Genomic DNA, 18,861 nt, shown 5'->3' with positions numbered 1-18,861 from the left:
AGGGGGGGGGAAACAAGGGAGAGAACTGAACAACAACAGATGAGGTAGAGAGGGAAGATGGGAGGGGAGGGGAGGGGGATAGTAGGGGATAGGAAAGGCAGCAGAATACAACAGTCACAAATATGGCATTATGTAAAAATGTGAATGTGTAACTGATGTGATTCTGCAATTTGTATTTGGGGTAAAAATGGGAGTTCATAACTCACTTGAATCAAATGTATGAAAGATGATATGTCATGAGCTTTGTAATGTTTTGAACAACCAATAAAAAAAAAAAAAAAAGAAGCGTGGCGCATCCCAGCAGCAGAGGCAGGAAGATCACGAGTTCAAAGCCAGCCTCAGCAAAAGCAAGGTGCTAAGCTACTCAGTGAGACCCTGTCTCCAAATAAAATACAAAATAGGGCTGGGGATGTGGCTCAGTGTTTGAGTGTCCCTTAGTTCAATCCCTGGTCCATCCCACCAAAGTAAAAATTTTTTAAAAAGGAAGTCTGGAAGAAAGACCTCACACACAAGGAAAGAAAAAGGGAATGTTCTAGGAATGTGGAGTAGTGGATAATAGATAATAGAGAGTGAAGAATGCACAGAGAAATTCAATAGCCAAGGTAGAACAGGGTCCTGGGAGTAGAGGGGGAATATGCTCAGCAAAGCCAGGAAAAAACAGAAGCTTGAGGCAAATAAGAGAGAAATTGAAAGAATTCAGAGGTCACAGCAAACTTTTCTATATCAAGCCATACTGAAAGAATACATTTTAATGAGTTAAAAATTAATGGAGCATAATTGCTGTACAATCAATAATGTTTATTACCCCTAATTTGACATACACAGTGAAAATCATACTTTCATTGTATCTTAATTTTTTAATTTACATAGTAATTTTTAACCTTTTAAAGATTTTTAAAAAATTTCAGCTCAAAAATTAAAAGGTGTGCACAGCCAAAACTCAAGAAGTCATTATTTTACATTAAAAAAAAAGAATACTAATATACAAATAGCAATTCCACACATTCTTTGGTGAAAACCATAAAAGTTCAACTTATGATCAGTGGCATGGGCAGGAGTCCAGGATGGCATAGTTCTGTCCAGTGTGATGTCAGAAGCTCCCTGCAGCAGAGCCAAAGGACAGAGGAAACCCATGCCCCATCAGCTGTCCCACGTTAACCGGAACGCCGATGGATACACTGCATACTCAGCATGGAATTTTATGAAGACTTGATTTGAGGAAGCCGCAAAGGGAGCAATGTTAGTGTCCTAAAATTGAAAGGAAAAAATGAAAAGTAAAAGTTACCATTTTAAAAAATTTGGATATTATTTTAGAAATGTTAGTATAGTTTACAAAATTATTATGTCAAGAAGTTTTAAGAATTAACAGTGAACCTGTATTTACTTCTAGAAGTCATCTTGCCCAGAATTAATGTAGATTCTTTACAAAAGAATATTGCCTGGGGTGAAAAGTTGAGGAGAAATGAGCATCTGGGTTACTTTGGGGTAACTAATATGATCATATGAGTAAAATAGACTATTTTCATCCTCAACATCTATTGTTTCCTTTTGGAATTGACTTTCATATTATCTATGAAATGCTTGGGGGCAAGAGGTAAGATTCGTTTTTATCTGATGTCTTAATCATTCATAGGGCAAATATTTATAAGATACCATTAATACATGGGTATTTTTTTTTTTAGCATCGAGGATCTTAAAACATGAGCAAAATAGACAAAAAGCCTTTCTTTCACAAGGTTTACATTACTGGGCTTACCTAAGATTTATTCCCAAGATAGCAAATTATTCAAGTGAGTGCAGGAGAGATATTTTGCTTCCTAAGAGATATATCAAAGTATGTGCAATATCATTTATTCTTATGCACAACCACCTCTTACTTCCATTTTAATCTGCTCCTAAATTTTGATAAAGATTTACCTAAGCAAATACAGGAAGCAAAAGGTTTGACTTCTTATTCTACGCTGACAAACTAATATGGTCAATTAACAGAAGTTTTATACACTTCTTTGAGTTTCCTTGTATTCCTGTATTTTCTAGATAGACCCTGCTGCTGTGAGTAATACAGGTTTTCCCATGAACAATGGCATTCTATCAAAACATGAAACACGCAGAAGGCTCATCAGGAGCCACATTGCACTTGACAGCTCTTTAAGTAGCTACTTTTTTAAAAGAGAGGGTATTAAAGGCATATTCTCACAATATTATAGTTTAGCGAGCTAACTTCATAGAGTTAACTTTATGAAAATAAACTATTATTAGTTCATTTCTTCAAAGAATTCCTGAAATTTTCAGCAAGTAGTAGATGAAATGGAGCCAGATATCCAAATTTTCCATATTTCTATATATTTAGAAACAAACATAAGTATTAAACTCTGAAAGGGCATCAAAATCACGCTGGGAGCTTTTAAAAAGTTAACAGATATGTGTGGGAACTGGAAGTAATTTCACAAATGATTCTGATGCAGTCTGGTTTGGTAATTATTAAGAGTACTGTAGCACAGTGCCCACTAGATGGCACTGGTGCCCCCACAATAGAAATCAGAAAACTGTACAGTACCAAATTTGCTAAGGCTGTGGCTTTGTTCTTTGCATGTGTCTGCCCTAAGAGTCTATACTGAGTTACCATCATGATTTTAAAATAACAAGTGGGGATCTAAAAGTGTTTGCTGTACTCACTGCTCCACAATACGGTCCAGAGGATGGAGAAGTGGTATTCGGCCCATTATAGAGTATGAGATAGTTCTGGATGCAGTCTCCTGGGTCATCAATGCTGATAAAGTAAAATCTGACGGTGACAGGTCTTCCAGCAGGAGCAACGAGGGTCCATTCGCAGTGAGTGTTGTTTGGGTACGTGCTGGGATAGCCAGGGCTGGTAAAGGAGCCACTGTCTCCATAAAGAGTCCCACCACAGCCTGCAACCAAAGCGCAACAGAAAGTTTGATTCACCAATTCAGAACCAGTCAGCTTTCATGCATGTGTATTTTCTTAAGGGGTTGAGATTCTGCAAGAACAGTAGATGGCCAAACCTCCTTCTTCTGTGGGCTGCTTCTTTCCCCCTGCCACTTCCACCTCTCCCATCCCCAACAAATATTCCTCTCCCTGCATACCATGACCCAGGTGCATCTTCCTCCAACACTATTCTTTGAAAAAAGTAAGTTAGGGACAACGTGGAAAAACAAGTGATGTGGCAGAATAACTGTAAGACAGAATGAAGTCACTTGTGTGCTTTTGATGGTGCACTCCCAATGCACGGAGTTGAAGATAATGACATTGAAGTCAAATTCAAGGTCAAATTCTGAAGGGGAGGTACAAGAGAATGAAACTGACCAAATTATAATGTTCTATTGTTGGTGTGTACAAACATGTAACAACAAACCCCACTATCATGTACCATGATAAGGTGCCAGTTCAAAATTGACTAATGGAGGAAAAAAAAGAAATACAAAAAAGGAAAATTATGGGCTGAACACAGACTGTGTGATTGTAGCTTTTGATATGAATCACTTAACAATAAAAGTGATTTTTTTTTTTTTGCCAAGATAATAACTGATAGTTTTGAGATTGACATACTTAAAGTCAAAGCTCCGTAGGTACAGGTGTTGATTCATTTGATTTGTTTGTTTGTATAGCAGAGTTGTCACTAGTTAGGCTGGACAGCCAAGGGGGTCCAGAAGAAATGGCCTGGCATAATCAAAAAGCACCTGGGCTGGCATCCGTCCCTCTTCGCCACAGTCTATCTGTGCATTTGGGGCAATGCATTAATCTTAGCATTTTCTGTCCTCATCTATAAAATTAGGCTTTGGAGATAGTCTTTAAACCTCCTTAAGTTGCAAAGCTTTCATTTTCCATGATTGTCTTGATGGAACCCTATTCTTACCCCTCAGCATATTTAAAATAAGTCTTTCCATCTTTCCGGTGGTGGGGAAGGATAGGGGAGATACCAGGGACTGAACTCAGGGGTCGTTGACCACTGGGCCACATCTGAAGTCCTATTTTGTATTTTATTAAGAGACAGGGTCTCAACCACATTTTTGCTGAGGGTGGCTTTGAACTCAGATCCTCCTGCCTCAGCTTCCTGACCTATTGAGATTGCAGGCATGTACCACCGTGCCTGGCTCTTTCTATCATTTTTATTTTGAAGGTTTTCCAGACACTTCAGGACATTTCACAAAGATGTTTCTCCGCTTTTGAGTTACCCCTATTGACATGACTTAAATTTCCTTCGGTTGTTTAATAACCAGCCAACCAAAAATACAAGAAGATACTTACTACCCTGAAAAAAGCAATTAACTACAGGACAGCCAGGAAGCCTCAGGGACTGTGAAGAGCACAGCTGCTCACATGTGCTCGGGAATGTGAAAGCCATTTGGCTTTTTCGTTTGACTTCTCAGAGGACATTGTGATGACCAAACCAAAAGCAAAAATTCTGACAAAACAGAATTTATGTAGAAATTAAAAAAATTTCAGACCTTCTATATTCTTTATATATAAATACATATTCTTTTACATAGAAATAATGAATAAGTATAGAATTTTTAAATATCTCAACTGTTACCAATTTCTGTTTTTAACAGGAAATCATGAAATACATAGATAGCTAAAAAGAGGAGGTCACTTTAATTGTGCTTTTCTATTAGACACCTTATGTTAGCTTTATGTACACTGCTTTGCTCCCAAAAGGGCAGATGTCTTACCAGAGGGTGATGAGGCCCAGATGATTTCATATCCATGACTGGAAATTATAGTATTGCTCTTAAATCGTAGATACAGTTCATTGTTTTGAGAGAAGATGGGGTTTGGCTGCAGAGTTCCACAATACTTGCCAAGTAGTGGTGAACTGCTACTACTTCCATTTCTTACCTTTAAAAACATTAATTATTATATTTACATTATACTTTCTTCTCCAATTTATTATTGCATACATTAAGACATTAAACAATGAGAAGGATGACTTAAAAGAAAAAGCTTTAAGTTTTTATGTACTTAAGAATGAAGGGAGGCTGGGGGTGGGGCTCAGCACTTGCCCAGCAAGCCCAAGGCCCTGTATTCAAATGGACCAGGAGTTGGGAGTCCAGCTGGGCAACAAAGCAACACTCCCTCCTCAATAAACAAAACCCTTAAAAAATAGTAAGAGTTCTCTGACAAATACATGCAGAAGTCACCTTTACTTGCAAAAAGAAGTGTTTAATTTTCAGATCAAAAACCATTTTCATTTGGATTCAGAAACACCCAGTCACCTACAACAATTAAAACACCCGGGCCCATTTTTATATACTAGTTGATGCTATGATCCTATGGCCTTGGCTTTTCAAGAGACATTTTGAAGAATATAATTAAAGTGAATTTAAAAAAAAAAAAAAAAAAAAAAAAAGATGTGTATGGGAGCAACACTGCCTGCTCTGCTTCCAGTCAACTACGATATTGTACTGTGTATGGTGTGTGTGTGTGTGTGTGTGTGTGTGTTCCATTGAAAACTACTCAGCAGAAAAGAAACTATGAAAAAAAAAACGCAACATACAAAGTGTAATAAAGTTCAGAGCAAAAGCAATTTCTGTATGGGAAAAGGACACGACTCAAAAAATCTATGACACTTCTGACCATTGTTAAATATATTTTAAAAACAAATTCCAAGGCTGAGTAGCTTTCCTTTTCAGCTCACAGCCTGGAGAAGACATAAAAACAGGAAGTGAGTCATTGGGCTTTGGGTGGCAGGATAGATTACCTCCCTGTGAATGCAACCACATTTTGTCCTCCAGCTGGGTTCCTACTGAGCACTGCCAACCAGGCCCACTCTGAGGAGTACTTGGGGAGTCTTCAGGGAGAGTCATACAGGCAATGTATAGGTGGAACCAGATCCATGCGGATAAAGTCCGAGTTCACTGATTCATGACTCAAAATCTGAGAAGTTCCTCCAGTCCATTTACTGGAAAATCTGATTAACTGATGTTTTCCTTAAGTCGTGGTTTTTCTTAAGGTGCAGTGCTGGTCTGTTAGGCTGGGTTGATTTGGTTTTATTCCTGCCTATGTAGTAATTAAAGGGAAAGAATAATGTTGTCCAGGGCTTGTTGTTAGACGACTTTGCCAAATGTTTAAACGAGGTGGCTTTGGCCTTGACTGAGCAGCCATAGAGAAGGCAGCTACCATATTTAAGAATGCTGGAGGTCCTGACCTTCTACCACTAAACTCTAGAGTCTGGGTCTCTTTCCCTCTGGGTCCTCTTTTAAAATGCCATTGCTCTGTAAGGAAAAGTGAGACATGAATTCCCACTGAAACTGCTAACAACGTGTCATAGTGACTTTTCTCTTCATAGAGGAATGAGATGAACTAAGAGTAGAAGGCATCTCTGGGGCCTTAGAGGACACTGAAAGGAGGAGTGACACAATCAGAGTCCTCAGAAAGAGCCTGCTGTTCCCACTAGGGTTCCTGAGAGTGGAATGCAAAGGCTTCCGGTGGGGCTCCACGAGGCCGCGCCCATGGCCTTCCCTCTGAAAACCAGACTCTGCTACATTTTACAGGCTGATGTCCTCTCTTGGCTTATTGGACAGTAAATTTCAGATCCTTCTATGAAACAGAAAGGACCATGTGGGGGGCACAGTTCTCACCCTCCAATGTTGGAAAGCAGACCTTTACTTCCCAGCATCCAGCAGGCAAATGGCAAAAGCTGAATTTTCAGTAACAGTCCACTCAGATTTGAGGGGAATTAAGAAGAGCTGCACAGAGACTCTGACCTGACAGGATTATTTGAGCCTTTCTTCCTATCCTACTCCTCCCCTGGTTTCCACTTTATACTTCATATAAATATTTGGATTTCCCTGGTGACTAAGGTGTACCGGTCTGAGTTTAATATCCTGACTGGCACCAACAATACTGTATTTCTCTGTTTCCTCCCAGTTAAATCTGCCTTTTCCCTATTTCTGGTCACAGCGAATATTCCCCATGAGGAAGGCCTGAGCTGCTTCTGGAAATTCACTGCACTATGGGTTAAGGATACTGATTAGCAAGGCATTTCTATTAGTTCCAGAAGGGAGAGCTTTTCAGGGTAGTTGAACGCCTCACCAGGAGTCATGTAGAAGCTGACTGCAGGCCAGCCGGGACACCAACTTTGTACCAAGCCAGGCATTGCAGACTGGCTGGAAGAATCAGCAGCAGCACCAGAGGCCAAGACAGCTGAGAATGGAGGTGGATGAGAGGAAGGGGGGCAGGCTGTTGGTACTAGAAAGCAGAAGCAGCCTTTGGTAGGGAGAAAAGGCCATAGTTACCAAGAAATAGCTGAAAACAGAAGAAAAGAAAACGATTGCAAAAGAAGTTGTATACCCTGTTTAACTTGTGTATCTTGTACAGGTCAAATAATTTTGGACTATTTCAAAGATGGAAATGCTAACTATCCTAATCTGCTCATTACACATTATATACACATTATATACATGTATCAAATTATCACAATCCACCCCACTATATATCACACTACATAGGTACAACCAGAATAATAATAATTATTTTTTAAAAGTCCTGATCAAGAAGAAACAGTGGGAAGAGCTGGGCACAGTGGCACATGCCTGTAGTCCTAGCGACTTGGGAGGCTGAGGCAAGAGGATCATAAGTTCAAGACCAGCCTCAGCAACTTGGCAAGGCCCTAAGCAACTTAGCAAGACCCTGTCTCAAAATAAAATATAAAAAATAACAAAAAAAAGTAGGCTGGGAATATAGCTAAGTGATAAAAGCACCTGTGGGTTCAATTCCCAGAACAAAGGGGAAAAAAAGCAGTAGAAAAAGAAATAAAAATAAAACTCCATATCAGATATAGAGGAGGGCAAATAGACATTTTCAAGTCTTTCTGAAGCTTCTTGTGCATGTGCAACAAGGCCAATTTAGACAGCCTCTGCTGAGGTTTAGATTCAAAATTGGCTGAACAGGGATGCCAAGCTCATTTGGAAAATCTCCCTAGAAAAAAAATCCCTGAACAATGATGTGATGATATCAATTTGCACATAAGCAATGCAGGTGAGGTAGAGCAGACCAGACTCCCAGGAGCCATTCTAGTGGCACTAGACAATCCCAGAGGTGCAGCCACATGATGAGCATAGCTCTGCTCTTTCTCAGTGTGCTTTGATGCAGGGTTGAAGAGAAGCACACGGCAAAGACCCCCTCCAACCAAATTAGCTCTCTCTGGTGGTGGTGGCAGAGGAAGGAACAGCATATTTCCTGCACCCGTAGAACACACTCATTCAAGAAATAGTGCAGACACCCCAAACATACTGTAGTCATCAGGGAAATCAGGAAACTATTTACTGTTACTCATTCCATTTTTATCTTCGGATGGCCCTTCTGAAGTCAGTGCCATCCTCCACCTCCAAGATCACTTCACTATCTTTTGCTTGGACCTCCCTCTTGTCCTTCAGGTAGGAATTCATATGTAACCTCCTTAAAGAGACCGACTCTGTCTCCAGAGTTAGGTGCCCTTACTGTGACGGACTTAGTCTTTTCATGGTGTTGTAATTGATTCTCAGCATCTTTTTTGGTTTAGATATGAGTGAGACAACGTAAGAAAGTTTAGAGGTGAAATGATTGGGTTATGAGAGACTTGACCTAATCATTGCATGAATCCACTAATACTGAGTGGTAAATATAGGCAGTTAGGATGTGGCTGGAGAAGGTAGATCACTGGGGCCATGCCTCAGAGTTTGTATTTTGTCCCTAGTGAACAGAGCTCTCTCTCTCTCTCTCTCTCTCTCTCTCTCTCTCTCTCTCTCTCTCTCTCTCTGCTTCCTGATTGCCATGTCCTGAGCTGCTTCCTCCTCCATACCCTCCCACCATATGTTCTGCCTTACCTTGGGCACAGACATATGGAGTCAGCCATCTATGGACTAAGACTTCTGAAACCATGATCCCCAAATAAACTTTCCCTCCTCTGTGTTGCTCTCATCAGGTCTTTTGTCTTAAAACACCACCTATCTTTCCCTTTAGATCATGCCTCTGAAGGGTTCTGAACATGTTTCCCTTCTTGTTTTAAGTCCAGTGCTAGGAACGGAAGGTGCTCAGTAAATGTTTATGGACTGAAAGACACATGGATAATTAGTGAAATGAACAAGGGGCATATAAGGATGAGCAGCATCTTTTTAAATAATTGTTCAAATGACACCCCAATGCATGTTACCTCCAAGAAATCATGTGCACAGTTGCTTGAGTCCTCAATGTCAAACGAATGAAAAAAGAGGGAAATGGCATGATTCTGTGGGGCTGTGAGAATAATAGTGCAATCCAGGTTATCATTATAATTTTCAGGCCATCCAGGACTCTTCAGATTGCCAAATGCTCTGTTGTATTGTCTGTTGCAGTCTTAGAGAGAGAGAGGAAAAAAAAAAAAAGATCTCAGAAAAAAAATGCATGCACCCAAATACTTAGTGTTCTTTCAACTTGACAGAAATAATTTTAAAAGACCATTAAATCTGAACAAACTTTAGGGGAAACTAATCCAGTCTCTTCATTTATCTTTGAGATAATTGAGACCTGAGAGGTGACATGAATCACGTACCCGACAGATGTGTACAGAGGCTTCTTAACACAAACACCTCCATGCAGGTATAAAATATGAGGGCTTTCTTTAAAGGGTATCCTAGTGTCCCTTGAACTTTTCTGATCACAGTGAGATATTGGTGGCTGTCACTTGAACCCTTTTTTGGACTGAAAGGTTCTACCTATCAGGCAGAGATTTCCCTTTAAATCCTTTGATGACTTAATTGTTATGCTAGAACAGTAAATCATTGTTCCTTTTAGTAAAAAATAATACCCATTTTTGTTGTTTGTTTGATTCAAAGGCAGCTTTTAATCAGGTTCAAAATAATAAAGTGGTCTCTGAAAATAAGCTTCTCATTGATAGTAACTGGTAATCCTTTTCAAGTTTTTATAAAATCACTTCCTAAGATACAGCAATGCCCTACTTTGTGAACCTCTACTGAAACTCACTGGACTGTAAACTTTGAATAGGTGAATTATATGACAAGGGATTTCATGTGGATAAAGCTTTTGTGAAAATATGTGGTGACTCCTGTATGCTGTCAGTGGATAAGTAATACAATAACTGGTCTATTTTTCAATTACTATATTGTACTATCTTTCAATTAGTGTTGTATTCATCTTATGTTACCAGGAACTAGCTTTAGTAATTTGCTAAATTGGGCCTGGATTCTAGTTAAGAGTCTTACCTCCTGTGGGCTTGGGTTACCCTGAATTCTAGTGGTCGTTGTACCCATGGCCATATTTCCTGAGAAAAGATGGAAGCTCCAGGGCTCACCTGCAATCTGATAGGTGAAACTCACTCTAGAGTTGCTGTTTAAAACTTGAGATTTGAAAACCACCATGGCAGTGCTTGTGGAGGAATAAAACTCGGGCAGAGCTGAAATGTTTCTGCCACAGAAATGGACTCTTCCATCACCCTGAAACGAATGGAAGCCACATCACGTTAGATTCAGTTCCAGGAGAGGACAGCTGTACCAGAAACTCTGCTGTAAAAGCATGGCTTACATATCCAGCCATGGAACCCAGCTCTAGTCTCTGAAGCACTCTGCAGCCAGACTTACCATTAACTTGGACTTGACAAATGCCCACCTTCCTGGAAAGATGGGAGATGGGGGCCAAGTGTCTACTGAAACCATGAACAGACACTTCCCTGCAGAAATCAAGACTGTTCCCTTCCCAGGTTATGTCACCGCTGAGGCCTGTGTCCTTGTTCTGAGCAGAGACCAGTGTCTGAGCTCACTGCAGGTCTCCTATTCAAGCCTTTCCCATTATCCTGGGCTCATAAGACTGAGACCCTTCCCCGGATCCAGTCCTTGCTCCTCACAGCAAACCTAAGCAGGCCTTTTGGCAATACTGACTCCCCCAAGGTAGCCAGTGCCTGTCATGAGGTCACTGTTCCTTTTATAAGACTTGGGCAACCCACATTCCCTTTCAAAAGCATGGAGTAAATGCAGTCAAACACCTATCCCTTTTGCACAAAACCGACTTGTACCAAAGTCAGGATGCTGGCAGCCTCCCAGCGATAAGTACCTTTCTAACACCTGCAGTTCTCGGGCACCTACTGAAGGTGCATGCTCCACCCCAGCTTGCAGACTCCTGTTACTGATCTGGGCTTCTATGGCCACCCCCATCCCACCGCCTGCTGCTACGGGTCCTTTCCTAGCTTTGCCTGCTGTCTCTTCTGAACTTCGGCTGTAACACCCTTCCACACCCCTCCCCCATCCCCGCCATCTACATCTCTCCCCTTTCCATTTTGTGGTCTTAAGTGAAACCTGGGTTTCCAGCAGCCTCCTAGGGGAGGTCATTCCTTTTCTATTCGCCACAATTCATTGAATAAAAGTGGAGGAGAGGGGTGGGGAAGCATTTCTCCGTGTTCCTCACTGCAGCATCTGTCCTCACCTCAGGTCCTCTTTAGAAAGTCTCTACATGTGGCCAAAGAGACTCTCCGACCCTTTTCATCATTTTTATTTACTTTCCTCCTGGTTAATTCCCTTCATTTATTAAAGATTTATGGTATCTTATCACAAGTAATTTTCTGCACCCCAGTTCCTTTCTGAACTCATAAAGGTTTGGGTGATTTTACAGACAGTTCATCAAACAAATCCCACTTTGAACTTCTTAACCAGTGATGTTCATGTCCACTCTCTGTGGTTGCCTGCCCCAAGGCCAGCAGCATACCTTCTATCTTCTCTTATGTCCCCACCATAGAACCCTTTGGAAGATTTTCCAATTAGGGCTTCTCTCTCCTCTATTTCTTGGAGAGCTTGGAGTTCCAATTTCTCCCAGCCCATCACCATCCTTTTTTTTTTTTTTTGAATCCTTCCTCTCTACCTACCTAGGAGGAAATTCCCTATAGTTTCCTTATTCATTCAATTGAAGGACATTATTCAGTTGCGACAAATATTGGGTATTGTGGGGAGCCACATTGAGTAACCATGCCTCCCAGTCCTGATGCACCCCGGGGATCTGAAAGATCACTGTAGTCTGGCGCCATTGTGCCATGACTTGTGACTCGTTCTTTTCCCCTACTCCAATAGCAAGGCCAGTCTTCTGAGCAGGCATACCCTGGGGTTGAGCTACATGCCCCTGCTCCTTTGTAATCCTACCCCTTTGCCCTTTTGGGGGATAGAATGTTCCATGGAAGCTCCCTTTGTGTGTCCCCTTCTCTTGCTCTGCCTTTGGGCATGGCCTTCTAGGTGTCAGTCAACCTGCTGACAGCAGACATCATGAAGCTAGACTCAACTGCCTGAAACCTGACCCCTTGCCTCATTTGAATAGCTTCTCCCCCAAAAAAGGGTCCAGCATTTTCTCTCTTTCTCTCCACAGACCCCTAATGTCAGAGGAATCATCACAGGACCCAAAGAAAAAGGCATCTCTGTCTCTTGTGTGATTATTTCACGTAGCCCAGTTCACCTGGAGTGACCCTGAGTGTTTTAGTCATGAGGAATGAGAAGGTCTTATTGGAGGCAAGTCCAGCTGCCAACAAGTTCCATAACTGCCTTGTGCCCTGTTCATGCCATTTTTGTGCCTAGTTGAGAGGTCTTCTCTGTCCCCCATTGACTCAGCTTCATAAAGCAATGGGAAATCAAAAGAGCTTTTATACCCAAAGGATCTATCTCACTTAGGTGTAAGCCCTTCTGGTGAGACTCCCACTGGGGAATAGGAATTTGGTCCAGAAACCATCAGAAATGAAATAATGATGACCCCTTGTCTTGGCCACCATGGGAGCACAGCACAAATCTCAGTGTCTAAGACTTGCACAAAATCAAAAAATCTGGTGTCTACTCAGCTGCCTGCACATCTTGGACCTCTTCACATTAGAGTCAGATAAACTCGCTCCCCACTAAGATGGGGAGTGTAAGAATTAGGAAACCTCAGCCTTATAATGAGGATGACTGTGAAAATTCTGAAGGTGACAGATGGGACTTTACTTCTGCCAGCACAAGGGGATTTGAACAATCCCCTTGGAATGAACAAGTTAGTCACTCTCGAAACAGCAAAGACAGCTCAGGTATCCCCAGATATTCTCCCTCGAATCCATCATCAGTTCTTGAGCCCTCGTGTTACCAATTCCCCTTGGTAATCTCATTACTCTCAGTATTTCAACTACTTAGCTATGTAATGATGATATGCTAATCTGTTAACAACACACTTCTACGTCCCAACTGTCTCCATAACGCCTTGCTCATGGGAAAGTAAGACTCAGCTTCTTTTTTCCTTCCTTTTTTTTAGCAAATGAGGTTTTTATTTATTTTTTCCTCTCTATCTCTTTATTCTGTCTCATAATGCCATGAATACAGTGCTACGGGCATGGCATGAAATGGCTTCTTGGCTTATTTTCCTGTGTACTGGGTGAATTCCTTCTGTCCATCCTAAACACAGATACTGCTAACTAGAAGGGTTTCTCCAAGTGTGGCTCATGGTGTTCAGGACACCAGAGATGTTCATCAGAAATTTAGATTCATAGGTACTATGTGGAGGAATCCATCTCAGAGGTGGGCCCTGGGCAGTACGCCTTTTGAACAAGATGCCCAGGTAATTCTTAGGCATCTGGATGTTTAAAAGTACCTGACCTACAGAACCAAGTTCAAGTGTTCCTCTTCACCTGAACTTTGGATCTGGCTGCAAAACACCATGCTGAAAGTAACTTTGAGGATTTATTGAATCATGCCTTCATTGCTTCGAGTGTTTTGCAAATACTAGTGGCAAGGTCACTAGATGCAACTGTAATCCATCCCATAATCATTACCTCTGGCAAGTCCTGAACCTCTAAGTAGTTCTGGGCACAGTCTTGCGAGTGTAGCTGAAGCGCCCACACAGTTATCTTCACCTGCTGGTGGGGAGGGGCTTCAATGACCCAAGTACAGGTGGACAATGGAACACTCTGGATTGATAAAGAGGGTGACGAAGTATTTTGTGGGGTCCAAGTTGCATTGTATGTTCCACCACATGGCACTGAAGAGGGAGGAAAGAAACAACATAGGAGATATTTCACTCTTGTCTCCTCACTCAGTCTTTAAAATTCTGCCTTCCCTAGTCTGCTGGCCCAAAGGAGAGATAGGAAATCTTTCTGTTAAAAATTTGAGATAAAAAAAAAATTTGAGATATTCATTTTTGATTAAAGATTAGCAAATTTGTACTACAAATTAAAGACAGAGGGAATGACATGAGTTCAGTAATCAAACAAGAGAGTAATTAACATTATGTTTAGTACCTGAGTGTAAACTTAATAAGAATGCATTATTTTTAGTACATAAATACACATGCGTTTCATAACCTATATTTAAAAAACAATCTCAATTTACTCACTGTCCACGAAGGTATATGTAGCATTAAATCCTTCTCTTTCTAGAGTCAGGTCACTGACAAAGTGAACTGTGAGGAAGTTACCGGAAGAGATAAAAGGAGCAGGTATGGTGGAACCACAGAACGTTCCAGCCAAAGGGTCGTTTTCACTCTCCCCATCATAGAGCTGGAAAGGAAGAAGGTTCTCAGTTCTCCATTATTCACAGGGAAGTTGCCCATTTTACCCTAAATAGTATATGAAGTCACCACAGGTCACCACTAAGGATCTGTGTGTTGGTGTTCTCATCTTAATTCAGGAGCAGACTTGTGATGGGATCGCTTTTCAGAAAAAAAAACTTGGTGCAATGCCTAACATTTGTCTGATCTTTGGGAAAGTCATACACGATTTAATAAATAATGTGTCACTGGAGTCATAAAATCCATGGCTACCTTTACCTCTGGTCCAAGCCACTCTGTGGTCTTGCCTGGACCATTGCTGAAGCCTCTGTATGGGGCTCCCTCTTTCTGCTCTCCCCACTCTTTCCTCTGTTTTCAAAATGTCAGCCAGATGCTACTGTTAAAGTGAAGTCAGACCAGGTCACCTCTCGGCTGAAGAGCTGCCTCATTGCTTCCTGTTCTCTCAATACAAAGCCAAGGCCGTGACAATGGCATTCCAAGCCTAACAGAACCCGGAATCTGCTCTCCTCCCAGCCTGACAGCTCTCAGTTCTTACTGTCTCTGTTTTGTTCACCATCCCAGGCACAGCCACGCTTCGTGGCTGACGCATTTACTATTCTTTTTTTTTTCTTTTTTTTTTTATTGGTTGTTCAAAACATTACAAAGCTCATGACATATCATCTTCCATACATTTGATTCAAGTGGGTTATGAACTCCCATTTTTTACCCCAAATACAAGTTGCAGAATCACATCGGTTACACATCCACATTTTTACATAATACCATATTAATGACTGTTGTATTCTGCTACCTTTCCTATCCTCTACTATCCCCCCTCCCCTCCCCTCTCATCTTCCCTCTCTACCCCATCTGCTGTTGTTTAATTCTCTCCCTTGTTTTCCCCCCCTTTCCCCTCACAAACTCTTATATGTAATTTTGTGTAACAATGAGGGTCTCCTTCCATTTCCATACAGTTTCCCTTCTCTCTCCCTCTCTCCCACCCCACTCGTCTCTGTTTAATGTTAATCTTTTCCTCATGCTCTTCTTCCCTGTTCTGATCTTATTTGCTCTCTTTATATCAAAGCAGACATTTGGCATTTGGTTTTTAAGGATTGGCTAGCTTCACTTAGCATTATCTGCTCTAATGCCATCCATTTCCCTGCAAAATCCATGAATTTGTCGTTTTTTAGTGCTGCGTAATACTCCATTGTGTATAGATGCCACAGTTTTTTAATCCATTCATCTACTGAAGGGCATCTAGGTTGATTCCAAAGTCTAGCTATTGGGAATTGTGCTGCTATGATCATTGATGTGGCAGTATCCCTATAGTATGCTCTTTTAAGGTCCTCAGGGAATAGACCGAGAAGGGCGATAGCTGGGTCAAATGGTGGTTCCATTCCCAGCTTTCCTAGGAATCTCCATACTGCTTTCCATATTGGCCGCACCAATTTGCAGTCCCACCAGCAATGTACAAGTGTACCCTTTTCCCCACATCCTCGCCAGCACTTATTGTTACTTGACTTCTTAATGGCTGCCAATCTTACTGGAGTGAGATGGTATCTTAGGGTGGTTTTGATTTGCATTTCTCTGACTGCTAGAGATGTGAGCATTTTTTCATATACTTATTGATTGATTGTATGTCCTCCTCTGAGAAGTGTCTGTTCAGGTCCTTGGCCCATTTGTTGATAGGGTTGTTTGTTATCTTATTGTTTAATTTTTTGAGTTCTTTGTATATTCTGGATATTAGGGCTCTATCTGAAGTGTGAGGAGTAACAATTTGTTCCCAGGATGTAGGTTCCCTGTTTACCTCTCTTATTGTTTCTCTTGCTGAGAAAAAACTTTTTAGTTTAAGTAAGTCCCATTTGTTTATTCTTGTATTTAACTCTTGGGCTACGGGCGTCCTATTAAGGAATTTGGAGCCCGACCCCACAATATGTAGATCGGAGCCAACTTTCTCTTCTATCAGGTGCAGAGTCTCTGATTTGATATCTAGCTCCTTGATCCATTTTGAATTAACTTTTGTGCATGGCGAGAGAAAGGGGTTCAGCTTCATTTTGTTGCATATGGATTTCCAGTTTTCCCAGCACCATTTGTTGAAGATGCTATCCTTCCTCCATTGCATGCTTTTAGCACTAGAAAAACTGGGGATAACAGGAACTTACCTCAACATTGTAAAAGCTATCTATGCTAAACCTCAGGCTAGCATCATTCTAAATGGAGAAAAACTGAAGGCATTCCCGCTAAAATCTGGAACAAGACAGGGATGCCCTCTCACCACTTCTATTTAATTTAGTCCTTGAAATACTAGCCAGAGCAATTAGACAGACAAAAGAAATTAAAGGCATAAAAATAGGAAAAGAAGAACTTAAAATATCACTATTTGCGGACGATATGATCCTATACCTAGAAGACCCAAAAGGGTCTACAAAGAAACTACTAGAACTAATAAATGAATTCAGCAAAGTGGCAGGATATAAAATCAACACGCATAAATCAAAGGCATTCCTGTATATCAGCGACAAAACTTCTGAAATGGAAATGAGGAAAACCACCCCATTCACAATATCCTCAAAAAAAATAAAATACTTAGGAATCAACCTAACAAAAGAGGCGAAAGATTTATACAATGAAAACTACAGACTCCTAAAGAAAGAGATAGAAGAAGATCTTAGAAGATGGAAAAATGTACCCTGTTCATGGATAGGCAGAACCAACATCATCAAAATGGCAATATTACCCAAAGTTCTCTGCAGGTTCAACGCAATGCCAATCAAAATCCCAACGGCATTTCTTGTAGAAATAGATAAAGCAATCATGAAATTCATATGGAAAAACAAAGGACCCAGAATAGCAAAAGCAATTCTAAGCAGGAAGTGTGAATCAGGAGGTGTAGTGATACCAGATTTCAAACTGTACTACAGAGCAATAGTAACAAAAACAGCATGGTACTGGTACCAACACAGGCAGGTGGACCAATGGTACAGAATAGAGGACACAGAAACCAAACCACAAAACTACCACTTTCTTATATTTGATAAAGGCATTTACTATTCTTTATGCCTGGATTCCTCTTCCACTGTATCCGTATAGTTTGTTTTCCAACATTCCTCCAGATCTTTACTCAAATGTCACAGACCTGGGAAGAGTTTCCCTGTGTAAACTCTCCGAACAGCCCCTGTCTCCTTTCCTGCCCGATCTTTCTTCAGAGCCAGTATCACCTTCTACGTAACTCTATACTTGTTTATTTAATTATCTTCCCCTCTAAAAAGAATGCAAGTTCCACAGAAGCACAGATCTCCGTCCTGCTCACGGCTTATGAGCCCAGAGTTTGAGGATGTCTGGCACAGAAAAGGCACTCCATGAAAACCTACTAAGTGAAGAAGTGCTTGGATGTCTCTCTCCCACCACCCACCTGTTCTAGGCCGCTGTGTGTCCCCATATCGGGAGACCACAGATTGGATGACTCATACAGAAATGTATTTCTCACAGTCTGAAGTCTGGAAAGTCCAGATGAAGGGACATCTGTGAGGGCCCGGCTGCTGCATGGTGACAGGATGAGAGAGCGGGAGCCTCTAGCTGCGGCCTTTCTCTTTTTATAAAGCCATTAGTCCCCTCCTGGGACCCCACTCCCCACTCTCACGACCTCATCAAACCCTGATCATCTCCCAAAGGCCCACTAGACCCATCACCAAATACCAGCAACAAATGAATCTGAGGATCGAGTTTTAACACAGAACGTGGGGGACACATTCAAACCACAGCACCACCTGCTTCCTAACTGTTCTCCCCAGATCTTCTGTGTCTCAATAAATGGCTCAAGCCCCAAACTCCATCCATACCTGATTCTCTCTCTCTCTCTCTCTCTCTCTCTCTCTCTCTCTCTCTCTCCTTGCTCTCTTTCCTTCTGTCTGTCTGTGTCCCCACATGTCCCACATCCATTCCATTCCATCTTCAAAATACATCTCAGAGCACCTCATCCCCATGGCTGTCACCAAGACCCTTCACCTCTGCCTTCGGGACATCCTTCTAGTGGATCTAATTCCACAGAGCATCTGCAGTGCGCTCTACCAAGCTGCCCGAGCATTTGCGAACTTAAGTTAGATTGTGCTCCTGCTTTCCCTGAAATGCTCCAGTGGATTCTCATGACACCTACTGTAGAATACCTGCTTTTTTTTTTTTTTATCAAAATCTTTGGATATTTATTTTTTCTTGCTTTTCAGTACATACATTTGGGTTGATTCTTTTCCCTGAAATCTATATATTTTAAATTTTTTTAAATTTATATATGACAGCAGAATGCATTACATATATAGAGCACGATTTTTCATATCTCTGGTTGTATACATAGTGTACTCACACCAATTCGTGTCTTCATACTTGTGC

The 18,861-nt window shown here is 41.3% G+C and overlaps 1 protein-coding gene across 1 annotated transcript in view; it reads right to left on the bottom strand.

The window, feature by feature from the left end:
• Positions 1-969: 969 nt before the first annotated feature.
• The window catches only part of Cubn (cubilin), a 274,311-nt gene continuing 256,419 nt past the window's right edge, over positions 970-18,861 (bottom strand). The window contains exons 61-67 of the mRNA XM_076831399.1: positions 14,326-14,488; positions 13,766-13,971; positions 10,292-10,433; positions 9,155-9,336; positions 4,695-4,860; positions 2,677-2,912; positions 970-1,248 (exon numbers count right to left, since the gene is read on the bottom strand). Of these exons, the coding sequence (XP_076687514.1) occupies positions 1,141-1,248; positions 2,677-2,912; positions 4,695-4,860; positions 9,155-9,336; positions 10,292-10,433; positions 13,766-13,971; positions 14,326-14,488 (1,203 nt within the window). The 3' untranslated portion in view covers positions 970-1,140. The remainder of the gene's footprint in view (positions 1,249-2,676; positions 2,913-4,694; positions 4,861-9,154; positions 9,337-10,291; positions 10,434-13,765; positions 13,972-14,325; positions 14,489-18,861) is intronic.

The sequence above is a fragment of the Callospermophilus lateralis genome, chromosome 13 (assembly GCF_048772815.1).
Source record: "Callospermophilus lateralis isolate mCalLat2 chromosome 13, mCalLat2.hap1, whole genome shotgun sequence".
In the NCBI taxonomy this organism is placed as follows: Eukaryota; Metazoa; Chordata; class Mammalia; order Rodentia; family Sciuridae; genus Callospermophilus; species Callospermophilus lateralis.
Note: the sequence above shows the minus strand (reverse complement) of the source record. Positions and strands in the feature narration are given on the sequence as shown.